The sequence below is a fragment of the Microcebus murinus genome, chromosome 1 (assembly GCF_040939455.1).
Source record: "Microcebus murinus isolate Inina chromosome 1, M.murinus_Inina_mat1.0, whole genome shotgun sequence".
Classification (NCBI taxonomy): Eukaryota; Metazoa; Chordata; class Mammalia; order Primates; family Cheirogaleidae; genus Microcebus; species Microcebus murinus.
This window is the reverse complement of record NC_134104.1, coordinates 14,966,496-14,988,769: the sequence shown is the minus strand read 5'-3', so window position 1 is coordinate 14,988,769 and position 22,274 is coordinate 14,966,496. Positions and strand designations below refer to the sequence as shown.

At 39.7% G+C, this 22,274-nt stretch overlaps 2 protein-coding genes across 7 annotated transcripts in view; one reads left to right on the top strand and one right to left on the bottom strand.

Annotated features, from left to right (window-relative positions):
• Nucleotides 1-4,640: 4,640 nt before the first annotated feature.
• Nucleotides 4,641-17,731, bottom strand: RWDD2B (RWD domain containing 2B). The gene is made up of 6 exons (XM_012764466.3): nucleotides 17,612-17,731; nucleotides 12,295-12,466; nucleotides 7,077-7,303; nucleotides 6,559-6,626; nucleotides 6,075-6,437; nucleotides 4,641-5,124 (listed from the first exon to the last, which is right to left on the bottom strand). Exons 3-6 carry the CDS (start codon nucleotides 7,281-7,283, stop codon nucleotides 4,890-4,892), a joined length of 873 nt encoding a protein of 290 aa, XP_012619920.2. The 5' UTR covers nucleotides 7,284-7,303; nucleotides 12,295-12,466; nucleotides 17,612-17,731; the 3' UTR covers nucleotides 4,641-4,889.
• A 28-nt stretch (nucleotides 17,732-17,759) lies between these two features.
• USP16 (ubiquitin specific peptidase 16) overlaps nucleotides 17,760-22,274 on the top strand; it is a 30,272-nt gene continuing 25,757 nt past the window's right edge. For 5 of the 6 annotated variants that reach the window (XM_012764473.2, XM_012764471.2, XM_012764472.2 and 2 more), the window contains exon 1: nucleotides 21,802-21,980. Coding sequence is in view for 2 of the 6 variants with exons in the window: in XM_012764475.2 (XP_012619929.2) it covers nucleotides 21,962-21,980 (19 nt within the window). In the remaining 4 variants the exon portion in view is untranslated. Of the gene's footprint in view, nucleotides 18,084-21,801; nucleotides 21,981-22,274 lie in introns of those variants that run through there. The other variant, XM_076000593.1, reaches the window with a different exon arrangement.

The following is a 22,274-nucleotide window of genomic DNA, read 5'->3' as shown; positions in this document are numbered from 1 at the left end:
ATGGATTTAAATACGTTAAATTAAAAAGTGTTGGATTTTTTTGTCAGGAAAAACAGACACATTTGGGTAATACCTGTAACATTAACTACAGGTTAAAATGCATAATGTCAAAAATATTTTACAAGTATTTTAAGGATACCCATATAAATATAACAAGTAAGGCACACAAGCAGGCAATTCATGACAAAAGAAATGTAATGGACCAGTATATACAAAAAAGTTAACCTCACACTAAAAATCAAATGAAGATAGTATACAATGATGTAACATTTTTTAATTTATTAAATGGGCAAAACAATAATCAATGTTGGAAATAATCTGGGGCAAAAGAAATTTCAGACGCATCTCCATTTTCATTTCTCAACTTTTCACAAGTACAATTTGGCAACGCAATTGCAGGTCTAAGTGCGAATGTTCACTTCTAGAAATCTAACCTAAAGAGATAATAATGGATGCTCACAGCTTTGTTGATGTAAACAAACCAAAAAAAATCGCCCCAAACCGAAATGACCTCATGACCAAAACAGTGACTTGCTGAAGTCAGTTACAGGACACTTATTCAACCAACTACAATGCAATCTTTAAAATGTTCTTGAAAAATTATTTAATGTCATAGAAATGTTTATAATCTAAATGAAAGGCAGATACAAAACAACATGGTCAGTATAATTTCTTTAAAGAAAAGAAAATCCCACGTAAACACGCATGTCAGAGATACTAGAAAATAAAGTGTAAAGCCAAAATTTAGTGTTGTTTTCTTGGACACGGGATTATGGGTAATTTTACAACCCATTTTCTATAATGACCGTCTTTTCTAATGAAAATGTATTATATATATTTATTAATATATAATTTGTTGGGGGTAGGGGCAGTGGAGAGTAGGTTTACAAAATCTGAAATGCCAAATGCTTCCGAAGGGAAAAAATGGTAAGCCTCTATTTCGGTAATTCCCTGGTTAAAATCGGGGTACACCCTGGACGTTGAAGGCACCACCCAGGTCCCAGGAAGCACCATTCCTCTAATTCTCCTACTGCAGCAACGTCTGGGAAATCCCAAGAGATTTCAGACCGCCATTTTCCCAAAAGATAATGTGAGAGAAAAAAAAGTCCATATCGGCATCAAAGCCTCGCACGGGGCGAGTCTGCAACTGAACACTCAAGCCTGGGATCAGAGGCCTTTGCCCAGACTCGAAACCCATCGCTCGCAGCCGCCATAACGCGACCTTCCCAGCAGCCCTTACGCTCACAACACCCAGCTAGCCGACCAGTTAGTGCTTCCGGGTCACGCCGGAAGCGCCTTTTGTCTTATCTCTGAAAGTGCTTGTGGAGCGCGCTGGAGTTTGGGAGCTCCTGAGGGCCCTGGAGAAGTCCTAGCTGTCAGTCACGGCCCTAGAGCACCCTGGAGCCGCACGGCACCAAGTTGTCCGTGAGCAGCCAGGCGACCGGCTTCCACGACGAGTTGGAGTCTTCCCTCGCCCAGCTCTGCGCCGCGCAGGAGTCCGCCTTTGACATTTCGCGGTGATGGCAGAGGACATTAAGACCTACATCCCTCCCCCACCCGATGGCATCAGATTGACAGACTGTGCTCAGGTGGAAGGCTCGTGGTGCACCTTTGCTGAATTTTTATGGACTCGGTTCTAAGTAGTTGTAGTCATTGCTGGGGTGGGGGCAGTGAAGTAATACGTCCATCTGCCGTTAAATGCTATTAACTCTTAGCTGCCTTGCAGCTTTTATGGAATTCCACCAATGATTTATTTTGTTGGCTTTTCCTGATAAACATCTTTCTAAAAAATGGCTGTGCAATAGTTTTTGTTTTTTTTTTTGTGCAATAGTTTTTAAGTGCTTAAAAGTAATCATGAGTTCTGCACTGTAGCAGGTGTTTTTTTTTTTAAAGAAAATGCAGTTTGATTTATCAAGTTAATGTGCGGATGACAAGACTGGCTTTGACTAAAGTTCAGCTAGTTTGGATTTGTGGGAATAACTTTAGATTTTTTTGACTTTTGTTTTTTAAAACTTGAAGAATATTATTTGTATAGCCATTACTTTTACAAATAAAAATTGACATGTGGACAAAGTTTCCTGCCCACACTTTTGTTTTTTTTTTTAGAAAACATAACTTTTAAACATAATTTGACTTGAGACTAATTGTTTTTCAGGATTTTTTTTTTTTTTTTTTGAGACAGAGTCTCGGTTTGTTGCCCAGGCTAGAGTGAGTGCCGTGGCGTCAGCCTAGCTCACAGCAACCTCAAACTCCTGGGCTCAAGCAATCCTACTGCCTCAGCCTCCCGAGTAGCTGGGACTACAGGCACGCGCCACCATGCCCGGCTAATTTTTATATATATATATATATATTTATATATATATATATATATATATGAAATTATATATATATAAAAATATATATAAGAAATTAATTGACCAACTAATATATATATATATTAGTTGGTCAATTAATTTCTTTCTATTTTTATAGTAGAGACAGGGTCTTGCTCAGGCTGGTTTTGAACTCCTGACCTTGAGCAATCCGCCCGCCTCAGCCTCCCAGAGTGCTAGGAATACAGCGTTAGCCACCTCGCCCGGCCTGTTTTTCAGGATTTATCATTATTTTTTTGTGGATGATTCCAGTTCAAAGTATGTATTAGACATTGACAAATAGTCATTGTGGAACAAATACACATGCAATCATACCGAACAATTTTATATTTAAAGATGTCTACATATCAAGTATATAATCATCGATGTCTAAGGAAGCCATATTGCTCCTTGTTAGTATAGTGGTTAGTAAAAAACAAATTTAAAAAGCTATATTGCTTAAACTGTAACATTTAACTACAGTTTATCGATTTTCCAAAGAATTTGCTAATCATGAGATTTGAAAATCTGTACTTCTCTTGCTTACTGTGGCTTAATAATCTTAAGTGTCTAAATTTGACAGGAGGTCTGACTCAAGGGAGAAAATTTATAAAGCTACTTTATTACATTCTGTTTTTATGTTACATTTGAGATCTTATGTATTATACATAGCAATGTGGTTTTTAAGATAATGTACAAAGACTGATAAAGTTATAGCAGTTTATTTCTACTTAAAGTAATACATGCAAAGTTGAAAAATCTTAAGTTGAACCATCCTAAATCCAGATGCACTTGAACTTATGATGGGATTATGCCCTGATAAATCCATTGTAAGTTGAAAATACCATAAGTCAAAAATGCATTGAATATGGTGACAAAATCATTGTAAAATTGAAAAATCCAAGTTGAAGCATTATAAAGCAGGGACTGTCTGTGTATAATTCTTTTATTGGTAAAGCCATTAAATTCCAGGCTTGTAAAAAAAATAAAAATAAAGTAATACATGCATTGTCTGCTCCCTTTGGTGGTCTCTAGGGATGTCAGATACCATGTTCTGTGGGGTATTTAATCCAAATCCGGTGGTAGCTGGAGGAGTCAGAAACTCTAGACACACAGCCAGTCCATCTGGCTGTCGGATGGCAGTCAATGAAGAACTGGGATTTCCAGGGCAACTAACAGAGCCAATGGAGGTGGGCAGAAAATCTAAGGACTTTCATCCAATACAGGCACTGTGCTTTACAAATACCATTCTGATTCTCATTTGTGTTTAAACACCTTATAAGATCTACTACATTGCCTTGTTCCGTTTTACTTTCTGTGACTGCTATAATACACTGTATTACATATCATATGCTCTATTTGACTTATTGATTCACTTAGTGATGGACATAGTTTGCCTCCGACTTTTTACTAAGATAAACAATGTATCATATCTCACCCCAACTTCATTCCCCCAACCAAGTCTGACTCTTTAAGAAGTATCCAACACGTGGTAGGAACCTGAGTGGTAGCCATTAGTAAATATTTAATGAATTCTTTTGGAACTGATTTATGGAGGGCCTCAAAAACCAAGTAGTATTTTGTTTGCCTCTAGGTCAATTTGCCAAAAATAAATTTATAGAAAGCTACTTCCAGAATGAAAAATTTGTCTAAATATAATTTGCCAAAAATGAATTCTCTAAGTTACTAATGTGATGAAATTTTGAGGCCTATTAAAACAAAGTTCATGTTCTACTCATGCCTCATCCTTCTGTGAGGCAAGCCAAAGAACAGGTGTAGAGCATAAGTTCGTAAAAATAGAGATGAAGTGCAAGTTCCATTTAAGAAAAACTTCACATATTTGTATATTAAATGGTACATGCAAAACTAAAGCTTTGAAAAAAAACTATTTGATAAACTACCTTTTAACTAATAAAGAGCTTAGAAATTAAATAAAAACTAGTTTTATTTCCTAATAAGACCTCTAGAGATAGGCAGGGTCAGCAGCTCAACATGTGGGGCCTAGCCACCAAGAATGGTTCTCTTGGCCCTTCCTTCCCTTGTGGTTGAGAGCACTACTCCAGCTCCAGCTGTTACTTCAGAAAGAGCTGGAAGAGGTGGCCTAGCTGCATCTATCACTTTAATCAGGAAGCACAAGTTTTCCCAGAAATCCGGAGGCCACCTGTAGCTGTAAAAGAGACTAAGAGGATGGGCAATTAGTTTTTCCAGGTTGTATAGTGGAGGCAGGTAAGGGATAAGGGGGGTGGGAATGACTGTCAAGTTGGACACCAATGTTACCTTCACAGATAATTTCTCTTTCAAAATGGGTAGTTTATTATGTCAAGAAATTTCTATCAATAATTTTAAGATTGTAATTTGAAACTCAGTTCTGCTTTCAATCATGACGTTTTTAACAGATACATTCCATCTATACTACTTTTTCTTGTTTTTCTCCCCTGCATTCTACAATGGAGCTAAGATAAGATTACTTAATCTTTAAAGAAAAAGTGGGGGAAAAAATCAAAAGGCCAAAATACTTTGAACTACTCTTCTACTCAGTCATTGTCCTTCCACACCAAAGAACATCTGAAAAACATCTCCACATCCTTTGGTATTTAAGAACTGATACAGCTGACCAAAGTCCATGTGGTTTCCTCTGGCTCCACTAACACTGAACACTTTTTCTTCAAAAATGGAAAATTTCCTTTGTCTTTCCATTTCATCATTTGTACCATCAAAAGGAATGTCTTCTCGATGGCGAATTAAAATTCTCTTCCAGTTTAATTTTCTGAGTCTGAAAAGAAATTTTCAAAGAAAAAATTATCAAAATGTGTTATGTATTCTAAAGCACTGAAAGCAGAAGTTATAAAACAGATTTATTCTAGAAGTAAAAAACCTGATTTTATCTCACAGGAATTTATTTTAACCAAATGTGATTCTGGTCATAATCCCATCCCCAAACTCATTTATTACCCTTATTAATGTCTCATATCAGTATATTAAAAATGTAGAAAATGGCTGAATCTCAAATTACTGAAGGACCTTAGCAGAAACTCATGTAGGATATCAGTAGACAAATGAGAAGACTGGCAGCAATTCTAATGCTTCCAGAAAGTCCCTTGTTTCACAGGGTGTACAGTTTATGACATCACTAAGTTGAGGAAGAATCAGATCCATGGAAATAGATGGGATGGTAGACAGGGTCCTGGGCAGAGGCTCCATTCAACATGTATTTACACAATGTCTCCTATGTGCACTTGGCAGGTGAGGGGAAAAATGCTTACCATATAGGATTTATGCCTTACTCACTGACTTGAGATTGAATTCCCATAAAAATATTAATACAACTCCCAGGATATACTTATTTACACATCTCTAGTACAGTCATGCATCACTTAACAACAGGATACATCCTGAGAAATTCATCTTTAGGCTATTTTGTCATTGTGCGAAATTCATAGAGCATACTTACACGGATCTAGATGGTATACATTTTTCACATGGAAAACCCATGTGAAATGCCTCAGCGCCATTACTGAATGTCAATCATTTCCTCTACTTGATCTGCAATGCCAATATCAAGTGCTATATATCAGGTTCCTATGTATGCTCCATTATAATCTTACAGGACCACTGTCATATATGCAGTCCATTGTTGACAAAAACATCTCTATGTAGCACATGACTATGACTTGTTTAGTATTAAAATTATTGACATGATATATAAAAAATGTGAAAGCAAACCTTGACCAGAATTCTTCACAGGCACTTTGTGGGCCTTCCACACAAACAACACCAGGTTTCCCAGGCATGCTAAACCCAGACAGGGAAAGCTCCTTTGCCCATTCCAGAATATTCTTTCTTTTACATTTGTTGTAGATATGATGGCTATAGATCCAGAGTCTGGTGAGGATGAGATCGACTGACTGGACTGTGCTTCCTGTGATGGGGGTAGATGAGATATCTTTGCTGACATAGTCAGAGGCATGTTCTCTCACCCACTCTGTGGCATTCAATATACAGACATCTCCAAGACAGTTCTTTCGCAGGTATGCAGTCAGATCTGTGTTCAGCTGAGTCTGCTGGGATCTATTTAATAATACTGATCTGATGGAAAAGATATGGGAAAAAATTAAATCAATTTTCTTGGAAGAGAAAAACTTGAGCATTGCTTTTACTCTCAGATTAATTTTGACCTCTAAAGTTGGCAAGAGTGCCTATAACATACCTGACAGTAATTTCAGGCAGAACTGCAGGGTACTTAAAGGGAAGAATACAGGCTATAGAAAACATCACCTGATTAAAAAGAAGAAGAAAAATGCCCTAAGTGCTATTTTATTTTATTTATTTATTTATTTATTTTTTTGAGACAGAGTCTCACTTTGTCACCCAGGCTAGCTAGAGTGAGTGCTGTGGTGTCAGCCTAGCTCACAGCAACCTCAAACTCCTGGACTCAAACAATCCTACTGCCTCAGCCTCCCGAGTAGCTGGGACTACAGGCATGCACCACCATGTCTGGCTATTTTTTTCTATATATATTAGTTGTCCAATTAATTTCTTTCTATTTATAGTAGAGACAGGGTCTCGCCCTTGCTCAGGCTGGTTCTGAACTCCTGACCTTGAGCAATCCGCCCGCCTCGGCCTCCCAGAGTGCTAGGATTACAGGCGTGAGCCACCGCGCCCGGCCCTAAGTGCTATTTTAAACCACGACACATTTTAGTTCTTCCAAATATAAAATTGAATTACCATTGCTTCCTCAGACAGGTCCAGGTTCATATTGATAGTAAAGTAAACTTTTGAAGAACGCCCCTCCATTGTCTTCTTTTCAATACAAGCTTTCAGTTCTGCTAAAGCCAGCTGGTCATTCACTACGAGCTCATTCTCACCAGGGAACATACTGGCTAGCAGGTCTAACTCAGAGAGCTGGGCCTCCGCCTGCTCTATCTCAATCATTTTTGGACAACCATAAGTTTCTAAGGAGGTAAAGAGAAAAGAGACAATTTACATACACAATCTTGAAAGAACTTAATAGATTAACATGGATACATAATAAAAATGTAATAGATTTCTTCATAAATTGTGAAAATTACTTAATCTCTTTCCCCATTATTCTACTTTCAGATGTAATATGCTAAGACCAAAAATGTGGGACAATCCTGTGAGAGCCATGAAACCCTAATAATAACTAGGCACCAAATTCCTCTGTATCTAGAGAGTTGATCTGGCATCTTCAGCTACCACAATGAAGAATTTCATTGAAGTAGACCAACTATATAGTCAAAAAGCTATATCACTAATATAGCCAGAAGACAGCATATGACCAACTTACATTGGAAACCTAGAATGAACAGAATAAGAGAATTTAGTTATATGGGTGGTTAATTTCTTCTTAAGTAAATATCAGTGTCTATTAGTTTTTAAGGAGAAGAATGTAAAGAAGGGAAAATAAAGATCAAATTATCCCATAGCTCAAGTAATCCATTAACATTCAAACAAAAAGTACAAGGTTAGAAAATTCAAATAGTAAATGAATGTTAAAAAAGGAAGATAGTCTCCTGCTTGGGGCCTCCTCCCCCACCCATCTGAGTCTCTAATCCAAGGCTAAGAGTTTCTGGTGTTTTATATCAGAAAAAATTTTAAGCATTATACATATACATATATGAAAAATACATGCTGGCATAATATGTAAATATATGGAGTGAGGTATACATAGTATACATATTTAAAGTTTATACAAAGGGGATCATATAAACTCTTTTCCTCCTACTTTCTATTCACCTCCCCACCAAGTATATTTTGGAAATCTATGCATTGTCACCACACAGTGATCTCATTCTCATGGCTGCCTGTCATACTGAATCATATAGACATGCCATAATTTGTTGCACTCTTTACCTACTGATGAGCACTTAGGCTGTTTCCATATTTTTGCTAATATGAACTGTATAATGGAAATTATTTTGATCTATACAGTGTGGTAAAATATAATATTGTATATTCAGGGATAAACTTGTAGAGGTGAATTGTTGGATCAACAGGTACAACATTTCAAATTTTAATAGATATTGCCAAGCTGCCTTCCAGAAAGCTGCCATACTTTAAAATTTGTATTTAGCCCCCTGCTCCTTTTTTTAAAAAAATTCTTAATACATTTCTAGAAGAGATCTTACCTAGCTCTTCTTTTATGGATTTTATGCCCTGATTAGAAAGGACTTCTCTATTCCAAGATTATTTTTAAATTCTTCTATTTTTAACTTGGAATATTACATTTTCTATTTCTACATTTAAATAGATTCAATCCATATGGAATTTGCTTTGGCTTAAAAGGTAGGAGAAGTTCCCAGCCTAACTTTTTCTAGTTGGCTAGCCATTTGTACCAATATACCTTATAATACATTTGAAATGCCTCCTCCTTCAATATATATTAAATGCCTGTATGTGTTTTGTTAAACTGTTCTGTCTGCAATATCATGCCCTACAACTCAATTCTTCAAATCACTATGATGGGTTAGTAAAATGCTCCTACTCCATCTCTTCATAGCCATCACTCTAGAATTTTTAAAAGAATTCTCCTGGTTCTTTTCAGATGTTTATTTTTTTCTACATAAGCATTAGAATAATTTTGTCGAGTTTAGAAAACAAGAAAAATTGGTAATTGCGTTGAAATTAAAGAATGTAGTGAAAATGACATGTTTATAACATAGAATTTTTCTTTAAGTTTTTTTAAAAAAGCTTTTTTAAAGCTCTTTTTTCTTTGTTTTCTTCTCCTCTCCCTCTCCTTCTTCCTCTCTCCCTTTTCCTCTCTACCCTTTCCCCGCTCTTCCCCTCTCTCCCTCTTTCTCTCTTTCTTCTCCACAGAGTCTTGGTCTGTCATCTGGGCTACAGTGCAGTGGCATCATCATAGCTCACTACAACTTCAAACTCCTGGCTAGTTAATCAGGACTATAGGTGTAGAAATGGGGTCTTGCTATGTTGCCCAGGCTGGTCAATCTCAACTCCCAGTCTCAAGTGATCCTCCCGATTGGGCCTCCCAAAGCAGCAGCCACCATGCGTGGCCTGAATTGTCTTCTTTTACAGGTAAGTTTCATTTCTCTCTCACTGCTTTCAAAATTTTTTATTTTTATTTAGTTTCTAGAAGTTTGTTATGATGTGTACTGGTATTGATTTCTTTGGGTTTATCTTGTTTGGAGTTTGCTCAGCTTCTTGAATCTGTAGGTTCATATCTTTTGACAGACTTGAGAAGTCTTCAGCCATTATTTCTACGAGTACTTTTTCAACCCTGTCCTATTTCTTCTCTCCTCCTAAGACTCTGATGACATAAATGTTATATCTTTTATTATAGTCCTGCATATCCCTAAAAATCTGTTTATTTATTTATGGTTTCTATTAAGATTAAGTAATTCATATTATTGTATATTCCAGTTTACTGATTCTTTCCTCTATCCCCTTCCTTCTGTTGTTAAGTCCATCCACTGAGTTTTTAATTTTGGTTATTATATTTTTCATTTCTAACATTTCCATTTGGTTTTTCTCTATATCTTCCATTTCTCTGATGAGACTATATACTTTTTCATTTGTTTCAAGTGTGTTTGTAATTGCTCATTAAAAAATTTTTATGGCTGGGCGTGGTGGCTCACGCCTGTAATCCTAGCACTCTGGGAGGCTGAGGCGGGTGGAATGCTCGAGCATTCAGGAGTTCGAAACCAGCCTGAGCAAGAGCAAGACTCCATCTCTACTATAAACAGAAAGAAATTAATTGGCCAACTAATATATACATATAAAATTAGCTGGGCATGGTGGTGCATCCCTGCAGTCCCAGCTACTCGGGCGGCTGAAGCAGAAGGATTGCTTGAGCCCAGGAGTTTTGGGTTGCTGTGAGCTAGGCTGATGCCACGGCACTCACTCTAGCATGGGCAACAAAGCAAGACTCTGTCTCAAAAAAAAAATTTTTTTTATGATAGGTGTTTTGAGATCTTTGTCAGGTAAACTATATTATTTCTGTCATCCTGGTGCTGGCATGTATTGATTGCTTTCTTCCATTTAGTTTGAGATCTTCCTGGATCTTGGTATGATGAATGACTTTTCATTAAAACTTTACATTTTGGGTATTATGTTAGGAGACTCTGGATATTATTAAATTTTCCCTTTTAGTATGCTTTTCCTGATACTCCAATAGCGGGGAAAGGGGTGCTGCCTTGTTACTGCCAGGTGGGGTAGAAGCACTGCTTCCCTACTTACTCTTTGTTGGCATCTGAGGTAGGGAAGAGGGGGCTCTTCATTATTGCTGGGTGGAGATGGAAGATGTGACTCCACAGTAGGCCTCTAATGTTAACTCCCTAGCAGTAATACCTTGTTATCACTCCCCAGCTGGCCTCCATTGACACCACGGTGGGGGGTTGCCTTGTTAATGCCAGACAGTGGTCAAAGTTCTGACTTTCCACTAGGGTGCCTTTTTACTGCTGCATCAGGGTGGAAGTACTGGCTCCCATGTGGTCTGACATGGACCTGACATGGGTCTGACATTGACACTGTGGTGGGGTCCTTCCTTGTTAGTGCCTTTTGGGAAGGAAAGGCCAGAGTCCTTACTCAGACTTTTCTGATACCATCCTGATTAGGGGGATTGAAGTGCCTCGTAAAGTTCAATGAGGGTGGAATCTGGGTTCCCTTTGCTGGTGTGGATATGTGCAGGACCACAGTATTTTCTGTGGTATTTGCCTGGTATAGAGCAATTGTTGTCTAAATGTTTTCTGTTTTGCTAGGCTGCCTCTTTCGTGGTCCTTTAGTTGCAGAAAGTAGGCTTTTGTTAGGGCTTTATTTTTTTATACTTTGCACCCTTGATGTTTCTGGCTTGCTGTTTCTTTAGTGTCAAGTCTGGGATATCTGAGGCAAAAAGCATACTCAGAAAAGTCACCACCATGTCCTTCCTTTGGTCCCCAAATCTCTAGCCAGTCTGTCCTCCTCTCTCTACATTTTGGAGTCTTCTTGTGTTTGTTTTATGTATAGTGTTCAAAATTCTTAGTTGTACTTAGCAGAAAGAATAGGGAAAAATATGTTATGTCTACACTCCATTTTTGTCCCAAAGTGGAAATTCCTACAACATTTTAACTTAGCAATTTAGCAAAAGAGAAAAAAAAATAATGCCTCGTAAATGCCACAGGGGAAAAAGTTGTTATAAGGAGAGCTGATTTAAAAATCTCAATCATATACAGGTTACCTAAGAAATAAATCAGACAGCATATAGACATGTAAAGATGTTCACTGCATCACTGCTTATAAGAAAAATAACAGAAATAATTTATGGAAGACTAGCTTAATAAATATACATCCAAAAGTAGAATATTATGAGGTCAATAAAAAAAGTACATTGATGCTGAGCATGGTGGCTCATGCCTCCAATCCCAAAGTTTGGGAGGCCAAGGTGGGAGGATCACTTGAGGTCAGGAGTTCAAGACCAGTCTGGGTAACATAGCAAAACCTCATCTCTACAAAAAATGAAAAAAAATTAGGTGTGCATGGTGGTGAGTGCCTGTAGTCCTAGCTATTCAGGTGGGTGAGGTGGGAGGATCATTTGAGCCCAGGAATTTGAGGTTACAGTGAGCTATGATAATACCACAGCACTCCAGCCTAGAGCAACAAAGCAGAACCCTATCTCTATTAAAAAAAATGTATATTGACATTGATGTTCAGGATATATGGCTACCTGAAAAAAGTAGATTGCAGAGAAATATAAATAGTATGATATTACTCTTACATGATCACATATGCATGAAAATACTCAGAAAGTGAATTCACCCAACAACAGTTGGCTAAAAGGGATTGAGGGAACAAGGAAAAGACTTTCACTTTCTAATTTGTGCGCTCTTATATTGTTGGAAGTTTTATCATTAGCATGCAGTACTTCTAAATCCAGTAGGAAAAAAATAAAGAGTACTGTCTCATTGCTGCAAAAGAAAACTTGGCTTACCTTCTTAAAGAGATTTTACTCTGTGAATCAAACACAATTATTTAGGACAGTGGTGTCTTCATGGTATTCCTTCTCATCCTCCATAGGATTTATTGAGCAGTACTATACATGGAGCTTCATCCTTCATGCTTTCCTATAGCTTTCTATTTAGTCTGAGGATCAGGATATATACCTAATAAGACACTGAACAATAACAAAAAAGCTAAGTGTTAAATGAACATTAAAGGTATTATCATGGGGATTAAGATGAGGGCCTGATCAATGAAGTGGGCCGCCAGGAAAGATATGAGGAAGGAAGCAGGATCTGAGGTGAACCTTGAAAGAAGAGAACTTAGATAAGTAGAAGAGGAGGTGTAGTGCAGAGGGCTTCAGAAAGAAAGGTCTTCCAGGCAGAAAAGTGGTATAACTAGTGGTGGGGGCTTTGCCCCCCTGAACATGTGGAAAACAGAATAAACCTGAACCTGCCCCTTTCTCACAATTCCAACTACCAAGGCCTAATTCAGGGGCTCATCATTAGCATTATTTTCTCTTGTGCTAGTTATTTTGTTTGTCCCCTAATCCCATTCTTGGTCCTTTTTCCTGCCCAGGACTCTGGACAGCTGACCTCCATAGCATACAGCACTTGACTCTTCTGCCTTTCTTGTGTTGGGTTCAGACAATGCTCTGGCAGGAAGTAGGAGGATGGGAGGACAAAGAGGCCAGGGTATTTCTTTACTATGACTTCCTTGCTTTGGTGGGATTCTGACAATGGCTATAATCCTTGAAGACCATAGCTTCTGCTGGCAGCCTTTCCTTCTCTGGTTCAAGCAGACCCTAACGACCTAGGGGTAGTAATGGTTCCTTTAAACCTGGCCACACCTTTGTAAACAATCCCTTTATCAAACAGTCTCTTCAAAGTTTCAAAGGTGAATGTGTGTCTTTTTATTGCCAGAATCTTGACTCTTCTTACCTGGACTCTGCCTCTAATGCAGGCGTCCTCAAACTACAGCCCGCGGGCCACATGTGGGTCTTTTGCCTGTTTGTTTTTTTACTTCAAAATAAGATATGTGCAGTGTGCATAGGAATTTGTTCATAGTTTTTTTTAAACTACAGTCCAGCCCTCCAACGGTCTGAGGGACAGTGAACTGGCCCCCTGTTTAAAAAGTTTGAGGACCCCTGCAATGTCTCTTTGTCAATTCACACTCCACACTCATTACAGTGATCATATGTGCTGCTTTAACAGAGGTCTAACGAGGTAGGCAAGAGAGCCCTGACTGTCTATTAGGAAAAAGGTCACACAATCAGTGGTTGGTCACCAGTGTTGCAGCTTGAGAAGGAGTGGGGACGTGTTAGGTTCCTATGGGAAAGGCAAGTTGATCACTCTTAACAGCTACTCAGTCGTGGGAACTTATCCTCAGTTTACAATCTGGCTGTTAAAGACCTGACAGCACAAAATGCCAACACATTGAGAGTGGCTCCGATTCACAAAGGCTGACTTGGATCACCTATTATCAAGTCCTTTAGGAATATGTCTTTCCCTTTATTCAAGTCTTCTTTATTTTATCCCATATAGTTGGATCATTTTTTTAATACCGGGAAATGGTATTTGTTCAACAATTTAGCTAGTTCATTGTATGGAATTTTTGAAAAGCAAACAAAGTTCTTCCACTTAAAACGAAATGCAAATTATCCACAGGTGACAGATCAGTAACTGCAATGAGGTCCTGCCAAAAGCACACTAAGTGTTATGGGAATGAGTAAATGTGGTGGGGTGTTGCATTCATTAGGATTAATGGAACATGAATCAGGAAAATAAACAGCACTCTTGCACACACTCAACTGTCTCCACAGATCCAAGTATAAATCAATGTCAACATTACATCATTCCTAATGCCAGTGTGTTATCAACTGATGTCCTTAAGACACTATTTACTAGGGTGTCAATGCCATGCTGGTGAAAAAAATCACAGAAAACATTTTGTGCTTAAATAAGCTCTTGAAATGGTGAATGACAATGAAGTTAAACAGGTTTCTTTAAGGTAACCATAGGTCCTCCTTAGCCTGCCATGATCCTGGTTTATGGCTGTCATCCTAGTGTCTTGACTAGCTTAGTTTTATCCTAGACAAAAATGACCCTATTTGGACAACAGATTATATGGGCACACTTTTTACATGTCGCTTCTCAAAATCTTGTTAGATGACCAAATGCACTGTGAACTTCCAAGAGGGATGTTCAGTATGCTGAGTATTCCAAACCTACTTGACTCCAGAACATATTTTTCCAGGCCAAATGGTATTAGCTCTCCTCTCCACAGAATAGATCAGGATTCCTTGCTTTGCCATCTAACTTAAGTAGTTTAAATATTACCATCTTCATAGAAGATGGTGGGTAGCCTTGGTGATATTTTTTTATTAACATGTTTATTAATATTTTTAAAAATTTCAAGTTATCATTTTCAAATAACTGTTAGAACTGCAAACATTCCTCCCTCCTTTAATAACAATGTTTTCTCTACTAACCATTGACTTCATATAATTTTACATCCTACTATTTTCACTTGCTATCATAATTTAAATATTGGATGTTACTTTTTTAAAAATTAAAATTCCTAGACTTAGAATTTCATAAACATCTTTTTTAGTCTGTTTTGCAGTTGAGAAATATAGGAACAACTCATTAGGTAATTATTTTTTTTTTATTTTTTTTTTTTGAGACAGAGTTTCGCTTTGTTGTCCAGGCTAGAGTGAGTGCCGTGGCGTCAGCCTAGCTCACAGCAACCTCAAACTCCTGGGCTCAAGCGATCCTCCTGCCTCAGCCTCCCGAGTAGCTGGGACTACAGGCATGTGCCACCATGCCCGGCTAATTTTTTTTTTTTATATATATATCAGTTGGCCAATTAATTTCTTTCTATTTATAGTAGAGACGGGGTCTCACTCTTGCTCAGGCTGGTTTTGAACTCCTGACCTTGAGCAATCCGCCCGCCTCGGCCTCCCAAGAGCTAGGATTACAGGCGTGAGCCACAGCGCCCGGCCACATTAGGTAATTATTAAAGGATGTGAATTTACTTTGTTTTTTATTGCAGTAGTTTAAGGTATGGACTCTGTTACCAGATTGCCAAAGTGCAACTCCTGAGTCTGCCACTTTCCAATTGTGTGACTTTAGGTAAGTGGCTTAATTTATCTATGCCTCAGTCTCCCCATTTCCAGAATGGGAATAAGAGGGTTGCTATGAGGATTAAATGAGAATGTGTGGAAAGTGCCTGACAACAGAGTGGTATACGAGTGCTTTCTGTTGTTGTTATTATTATTATTATTATTGTTAGTCATTCATTCAACAAATGTTTTTCAAGCACACCCAATATACTCAAGTGTTTTCTTTGGCACTAAGAATAAAACAATGAATGAAAGTAATGAAAAATCTCTGCTGTAATAGAGGTTTAATCTAGTGGGAGGAGACCATGAGATCAAAATACAAATATATACACCCAGTGGATAACTGTTATGAAGAAACCTGAAGGATAAGAAACAACAGTGGGGCAGCAGGAATTGAGATTGTAAATAGGGTTGTTAGGAAAGGCCCTCTTCTAAGGTAATTCTGAGGAAGAGACTGAACTGAAAAAAGAAGCTATGTGTTTACCTTGGCCAAGAATGTTCCAAGCAAAGGGGAGAGCATGTTCAAGGGTGCCAGATGATGAGCTGCCTAGAGCAGAGTGAGCTGGGAACAGGGTTATAGAAGAGGTTAGCAAGGAAATGTGGGGCTGTTTACATTGGGACTTGTAAGGCATGGCCAGGACTTTGGATTTTATCCTGACAGATATGGAAGGCCACTGGAGGGTTTTGACTTATGAAGAGACCCACACTTGCTATTATGGCGGATACTGTAGCAGAAAGCAGGAAGGCCAGACAGGCACTGCAATGATTTGAAGAGAGATGATGGTGGCTTGGATAAGGCTTGCAGTGGTCATGGTGGTGAGCAATGTTCAGGTTGTGGACAAAGAGAGCAGAGCCAACAAGGTTTACTGATGAATTATATGAGATATGTAAGAATGACTCCTAGGTTTTAAGATACTGAAATCACACTCCATCTGTAATTTGAAAGAAAAAAAAAGATACTGAAAGAATGGATTTGCCATTTATTTTGATGGGGAAATCTGAAGCCAACCCGAAAAGTATGTATAGGACAGAATGTGGTTAATGCAAAACTTAGGCTTGTAAAACAATAGCTGCAGGAGTCTGGAGAATTCCCAGATGTTGTAAATCTAACAGCCAGCTACGGCCAGTATAGCTGGCCTTACCCCCCCCCTACATAGGGATGAAGTTTATCTCTCCCTCTCTCTCCTGATAAAGAGGCAGCCGGAGCTGAAGGATGGATGTGACTGGGGCAGGTGTCCTAGGAGCTGGTTGTTTGAAAAAGAATTAATTACAAGCAGTCGTTCTGGCCCACTCACTTCCTTACTCCCCCTCCCCTCAGAAACCCTCTATAAAACCCAACCAAGGCTCTCCGCTTTTCTTTTGCGGATGCTTTTTTGCCTCCACCCATCTGCTCCAAAAAATATAAAAACAAAAACAAAGCAAAACACCTAGCATTTTGCTACACATGAGGCCTCCTGTCGCTCGCTCAGTTCCGGACCTAACAATAATGAAGTCTCTTTTAAGACACCTATTAAGTAGAGATGTCCAGCAGGCAGTTAGGTATACCATTATGGAGTGTAAGAGATTTAGCTGGAGATATGTAATTTTGTTTGTCATCAACACTTATTTAAAGCTATGTATTTGTTTAAAGTCACTTAGGGAGTGAGAGAAGTTGGGGGGGGTCCTGTTGAGTGTGGGGTCTGGAAGATGAAATAGAACTACCAAAGAAGTGTGGGATGGAGGAACATTTGAACTGATAACTACGGGAGTCGTGTTATAAGTCACTTATTTGTCAAATTATTTTCGTTGATGAGGTTTCAGTCCCCCAAAAGACCCTCAAGATAATTTTCTGACTCAAGATTTCAGAGAATGCTGTAACAACTTTGACTGAAACTTGAGATTCCTAAGTGAAATAACTCCTTTTCCTCGCTATTTTTTTTTTTTAAAGAACTGCCTAGGGCTGGAGGGACACGCCCCCTAGGTCCCCAGCGCGCAGGCGTCGGCCACCTAACACCTGATAAGGCCTCAGAGAGCGGGCAGGGTGGGCGGGACAACGCCGGGTCAGCTCTCACCAATCAGCGGATGTGTAGCGCGAAGGAAGGCGGTGTCACCACCTCGGCAAGTTCCGGGCATGTGGTACTGGTCGCCACAGCGTCGGAAAATCCTTGTCTCGTTTACCGGTGGTGCCAGCAGTTGGAAGACTCACCTCGAGTCGTACTCCGCTCGCTGCTGTAACTCCTGGTTTCTTGGCTGCACAGACAACTCAATTTTCCCAGGGGAGGAGCCTCAAAATTCCAGGGTCCGGCGACCCGAAGCTTGCAAACCGCCGCGCGGGGCGGGCTAGCGGAACTGAGAAAGCTCACTCTCGGGAGGCGCATGCGCGCGCGCGAGGCTGCAGGGCCCGGAAGTCAGAGCAGCCCGACCTGTAGGCCTGGGAATGCGGCGCTGTGTTTTCATCCGGGTTTGTAGCGACTGAGGGACTTCTTTGGTCGCGCTAGTTGCTTCTCAGTCGCAGAGTTTTCATTCTTACACCTTTCCATCCCAACCCCATCGTCATTTCTCAGCTGCTGCCACTGTCGAGTATAGCAGGCACTGTTCTGGGACAAGGATTGGGCCATTAAAGTGACCCTCCTCAAACTCGGACCCGGAGATCCTATTGAAATGCGGATCACGATTCGGTAGGTAGGGATGGGGTCCCAGATTCTGCATTTTTAATATTTTCCCATACAATGATGATCTTCCTTGTCTCTAAACCGTGGAGCTGGAAGACTTTAGGGACACGTGAGCGTAAATGGCTGGTGGCCTTGGCGGCCTTAGGTATTGTTCAATAACCAAGGAGGGATTAACCGTGTGAATGCACAGACTTATCCCTGGTAATAAAAGGACAGTTTGAAGGAGATTCCAACACAAGAGTAATTAGAAATGTTTTTTTTTTCCCCCAACCCAATTATTTGCAGTACACTCTTCTTTATGTCACAGGTTAATTTTAATGTCATACGATTTGTAAATACTGATGTTCATTGATATTAGGTATCATCACTGCGAACTTTCAAAAAAATGCATCCTCTACTTGGTATTTCATGAGCATTTTTAAAGTCATATAATTTACTTCTTTTTCCTTCAGTTTTTATTCTGAAGAATTTCAAACATAAAGCAAAGTTGAGAGAATTTACAGTGAAGCAGTGGAGCAGTTCTGAATGGAAGAAGAAGAAAAGATTTTCCCCTCTCCATTTTGCAATGTCCGGAGACATTTTGGATTGTCAAAACTGGAAGGATGCTACTGTCATTGAGTAGATAGAGTCCAGGAAGGCTGCTCAACTCTTACAATGCACAGGATATTCCCCTACAACAAAGAATTTGCTGTTTCAGGCCGGGCGCGGTAGCTCACGCTTGTAATCCTGGCACTCTTGGAGGCCGCAGCGGGCAGATCGCTGGAGGCCAGGAGTTCGAAACCAGCTTCAGCAAGAGTGAGACCCTGTCTCTACTATAAATAGAAAGAAATTAATTGGTCAACTAATATATATAGAAAAAATGAGCCGGGCATGGTGGCACATGCCTATAGTGCCAGCTACTTGGGAGGCTGAGGCAGCAGGATTGCTTGAGCCCAGGAGTTTGAGGTTGCTGTGAGCTAGGCTGATGCCACAGCACTCACTCTAGCCTGGGCAACAAAGCAAGACTCTGTCTCAAAAGAAAAACAAAAAACAATTTGCTGTTTCAAAATGTTGACAGTATTGAGATTAAGAAATGTTGATCAAGGCCGAGCACGGTGGCTCACGCCTGTAATCCTAGCATCCTTGGCCTTCCAGAGGCCAAGGCGGGCAGATGGCTCAAAGTCAGAGGAGTTCAAAACCAGCCTGAGCAAGAGTGAGACCCCGTCTCTACTAAAAATTGAAAGAAATTAATTGGCCAACTAAAAATATATAGAAAAAATTAGCTGGGCATGGTGGCACATGCCTATAGGCCCAGCTACTCCCGAGGCTAAGGTAGGAGGATTGCTTGAGCCCAGGAGTTTGAGGTTGCAGTGAGCTAGGATGATGTCATGGCACTCTAGCCCGGGCAACAGAGTGAGACTGTCTCAAAGAAAAAATGCCGATCTAGAGACTATCATAACATTTTACCAGCTTTGTCACATAACCGATCAATCTGTTTTGATATATTTCAAAGTAAATTGCAGACATTAGTACAGTTCTCCCTAGGTACATCATCAGGTATATCATTGCAATTCAAATTAAGTTTTTTTGAGATAAAAATAAAATGCATGTCTTAATATGCATTTGAGTTTTAACAAATGCATACACCTGTGTAACTCAAATCGTATTAAGATGTAGAACATTACCATTACCCCAGAAAGTTTCTTCATGTTCCTTCCTAGTCAGTCCCCACCCAACTCCCACAAGAGACAACCACTGTTCTGATTTTTTCTAACCATAATTAGTTTTGCCTGCTCTAGAACTTCATATGGTTGGATTCATATAGCAGGTAGTTTTGTGTAAGGCTTCTTTTACTTGATATAATATTTAAAAGATTCATCTATGTTATTGTGTGTATCAGTTTCTTTTGATTGTATAGTAATATTTCATAGTATGAATATACCACTTTTTCCATTCTTGTTTTGAGGGGCTGTTTCCAGTTTAGCTGTTATGAATAAAGCTGCTGTGAATATTCTTGCACAGTATTTAATTTCTAATGACTACATTTCTTCAGTAAATATTAAACACTTACTGTGTTCCAGGCACTTCTGGGTAATGGAATTATAGCCACGAACAAGACAAATATGTCTTATATCTCAAAAGAGCTTATATTTGCATATTTCTGTGCATGTATGAGGAGGGAAAATATATAGGTAAAATTGAAATAAAAATACCAGATAGTGATAATTGCTGGGTAAAATGTGATGTGAGTGATCAGATAACTTTTCCTTATATTGCTCTGCAAATAGAATGAAAATAAGATACCGACCATGGAAGATCCAGGGGAAGAGCATTCTAGTCAGAGGAAGTAGGAAAGTACCATGACCCAAAGGCTCTATTTTAGAATAGGGACCCAAACCAAACCAAACCAAAACGAGCCTGTGTGGCTGGAGCTCAGAGAAGAAAGTTTTATTTTTTTATTTTTATTTTTTTGAGACAGAGTCTCACTTTGTTGCCCAGGCTACAGTGAGTGCTGTGGCATCAGCCTAGCTCACAGCAACCTCAAACTCCTGGGCTCAAGCAATCCTCCTGCCTCAGCCTCCTGAGTAGCTGGGACTACAGGCATGCGCCACCACCATGCCCGGCTAATTTTTTCTATATATATTAGTTGGCCAATTAATTTCTTTCTGTTTATAGTAGAGACGGGGGGGGGGGGGGTCTCGCTCTTGGTCAGGCTGGTTTCGAACTCCTGACCTTGAGGAATCTGCCTGCCTTGGCCTCGCAGAGTGCTAGGATTACAGGTGTGAGCCACCGCGCCCATCCAGAAGAAAGTTTTAAATTGTCTCAACAGTAAATGGCAGGAGAGCCAGTTTCCCCCAAATTTAACCAATTGTTACTCTGGCCAATTTGGTGGGTTACTATGCTGCTATCTTAATCTACTTTTATTTGATTACTAGTAAGGATGGGCATTTCTTCATTTATTTGATGACCAATTGTTCTTTTATGATGAATTACCTGTTTACAGCCCTTGCCTGTTTTTCTTCTGAGACCTGATTTTTTTTTTGGTAGCTATTACTGTGTCTTCTCTATTAAATTAAAACTCCAGGGAAGAGAGGTCCATGTGCAATTCATTTCAGAGAGGGCTTGGCACAAAGTGTGCACTTAAATATTTTCATTTATTTTTTATTTTTCTTACTTTTCTTTATTATTATTTTTTTTCCTCAGTGAAGAATCAACGTTAGTGAGAAAAATATTTTCAACGAATAAACAAATGTTTGAACATTTTACCTCCTGCAATTTCTCTTTTACCATGTTTCAGTTCTGCTTTAAAATTCACTCTAGAGTTTTACCTGTTTATTCTGATGTGGTGCAGTAAGTATAATTCAAGACAATTTACATAGTCAATTATAGAAGTTGACAGGATTAGGGGAACTAAAAGAAATTTAAATGTTTCTCCTCTTGGCCAGCCTTCCTATGTAACGTGCTTAGGAAAGGTAACCGTCCTGGAGACTCAAAGGCTCAGACCACCAGGAGGTACCCACATTTTAGAAGTATTTAAATAACTTCATATTCCAACTCATAATGGCAGCTGAAATAAAAAAAAAAAAAAAAAATTAAATAACTTCATAGTTACACCTGAGCAGGAAAAGTGTTTGACAGCCAAACACCTGAGCAGGAAGTCTTTGACAAGCAAACACTGCGCTGTAGCTGCGCCCAGACTTCCGGGGCGGGCCGTGCGCAGGCGCAGATTAACAAACGCACAGCTGGGGGACACTGGGGACCGAGCCATTTCCCATAATGCCACGTCCCGGAAGTTGTTGATTTCTAAGGGTCACTCTGGCTTCAGTTCTGACGCTCTCTATTCGTCACCGCGAGGAAGAGGGAGCTGGCTGCTCAGCCCAAAGCCCATTAGGGGTGATGCAGTTATGGGCGCTGTCGCCGTGGGTGAGTTGTGGCCCCACTGACTCAGAGTCACCAATCGCCTGACTTCCTGTGCTTGGAGAGCCCGAATTTTCCGCCCCAACCTCGTTCTCGAAGGCCCTTTTTGAGCATGTTACCCGGCTCCTTCCCGGTACTGCTTTCTCATTGGCTGCATGTCTTGTCAATTCCAGGAGCTGGCCAATGAATTGCCGGTGCTGGCGCCCTTCTTGACCCCGTAGACTCCGAGGATCCCCCGTGGGTGCCGAGCAGTTGGAAGGGGTAGGGAGGGGAGGGGAGGAGAGGTGAGATGTGGAAGGC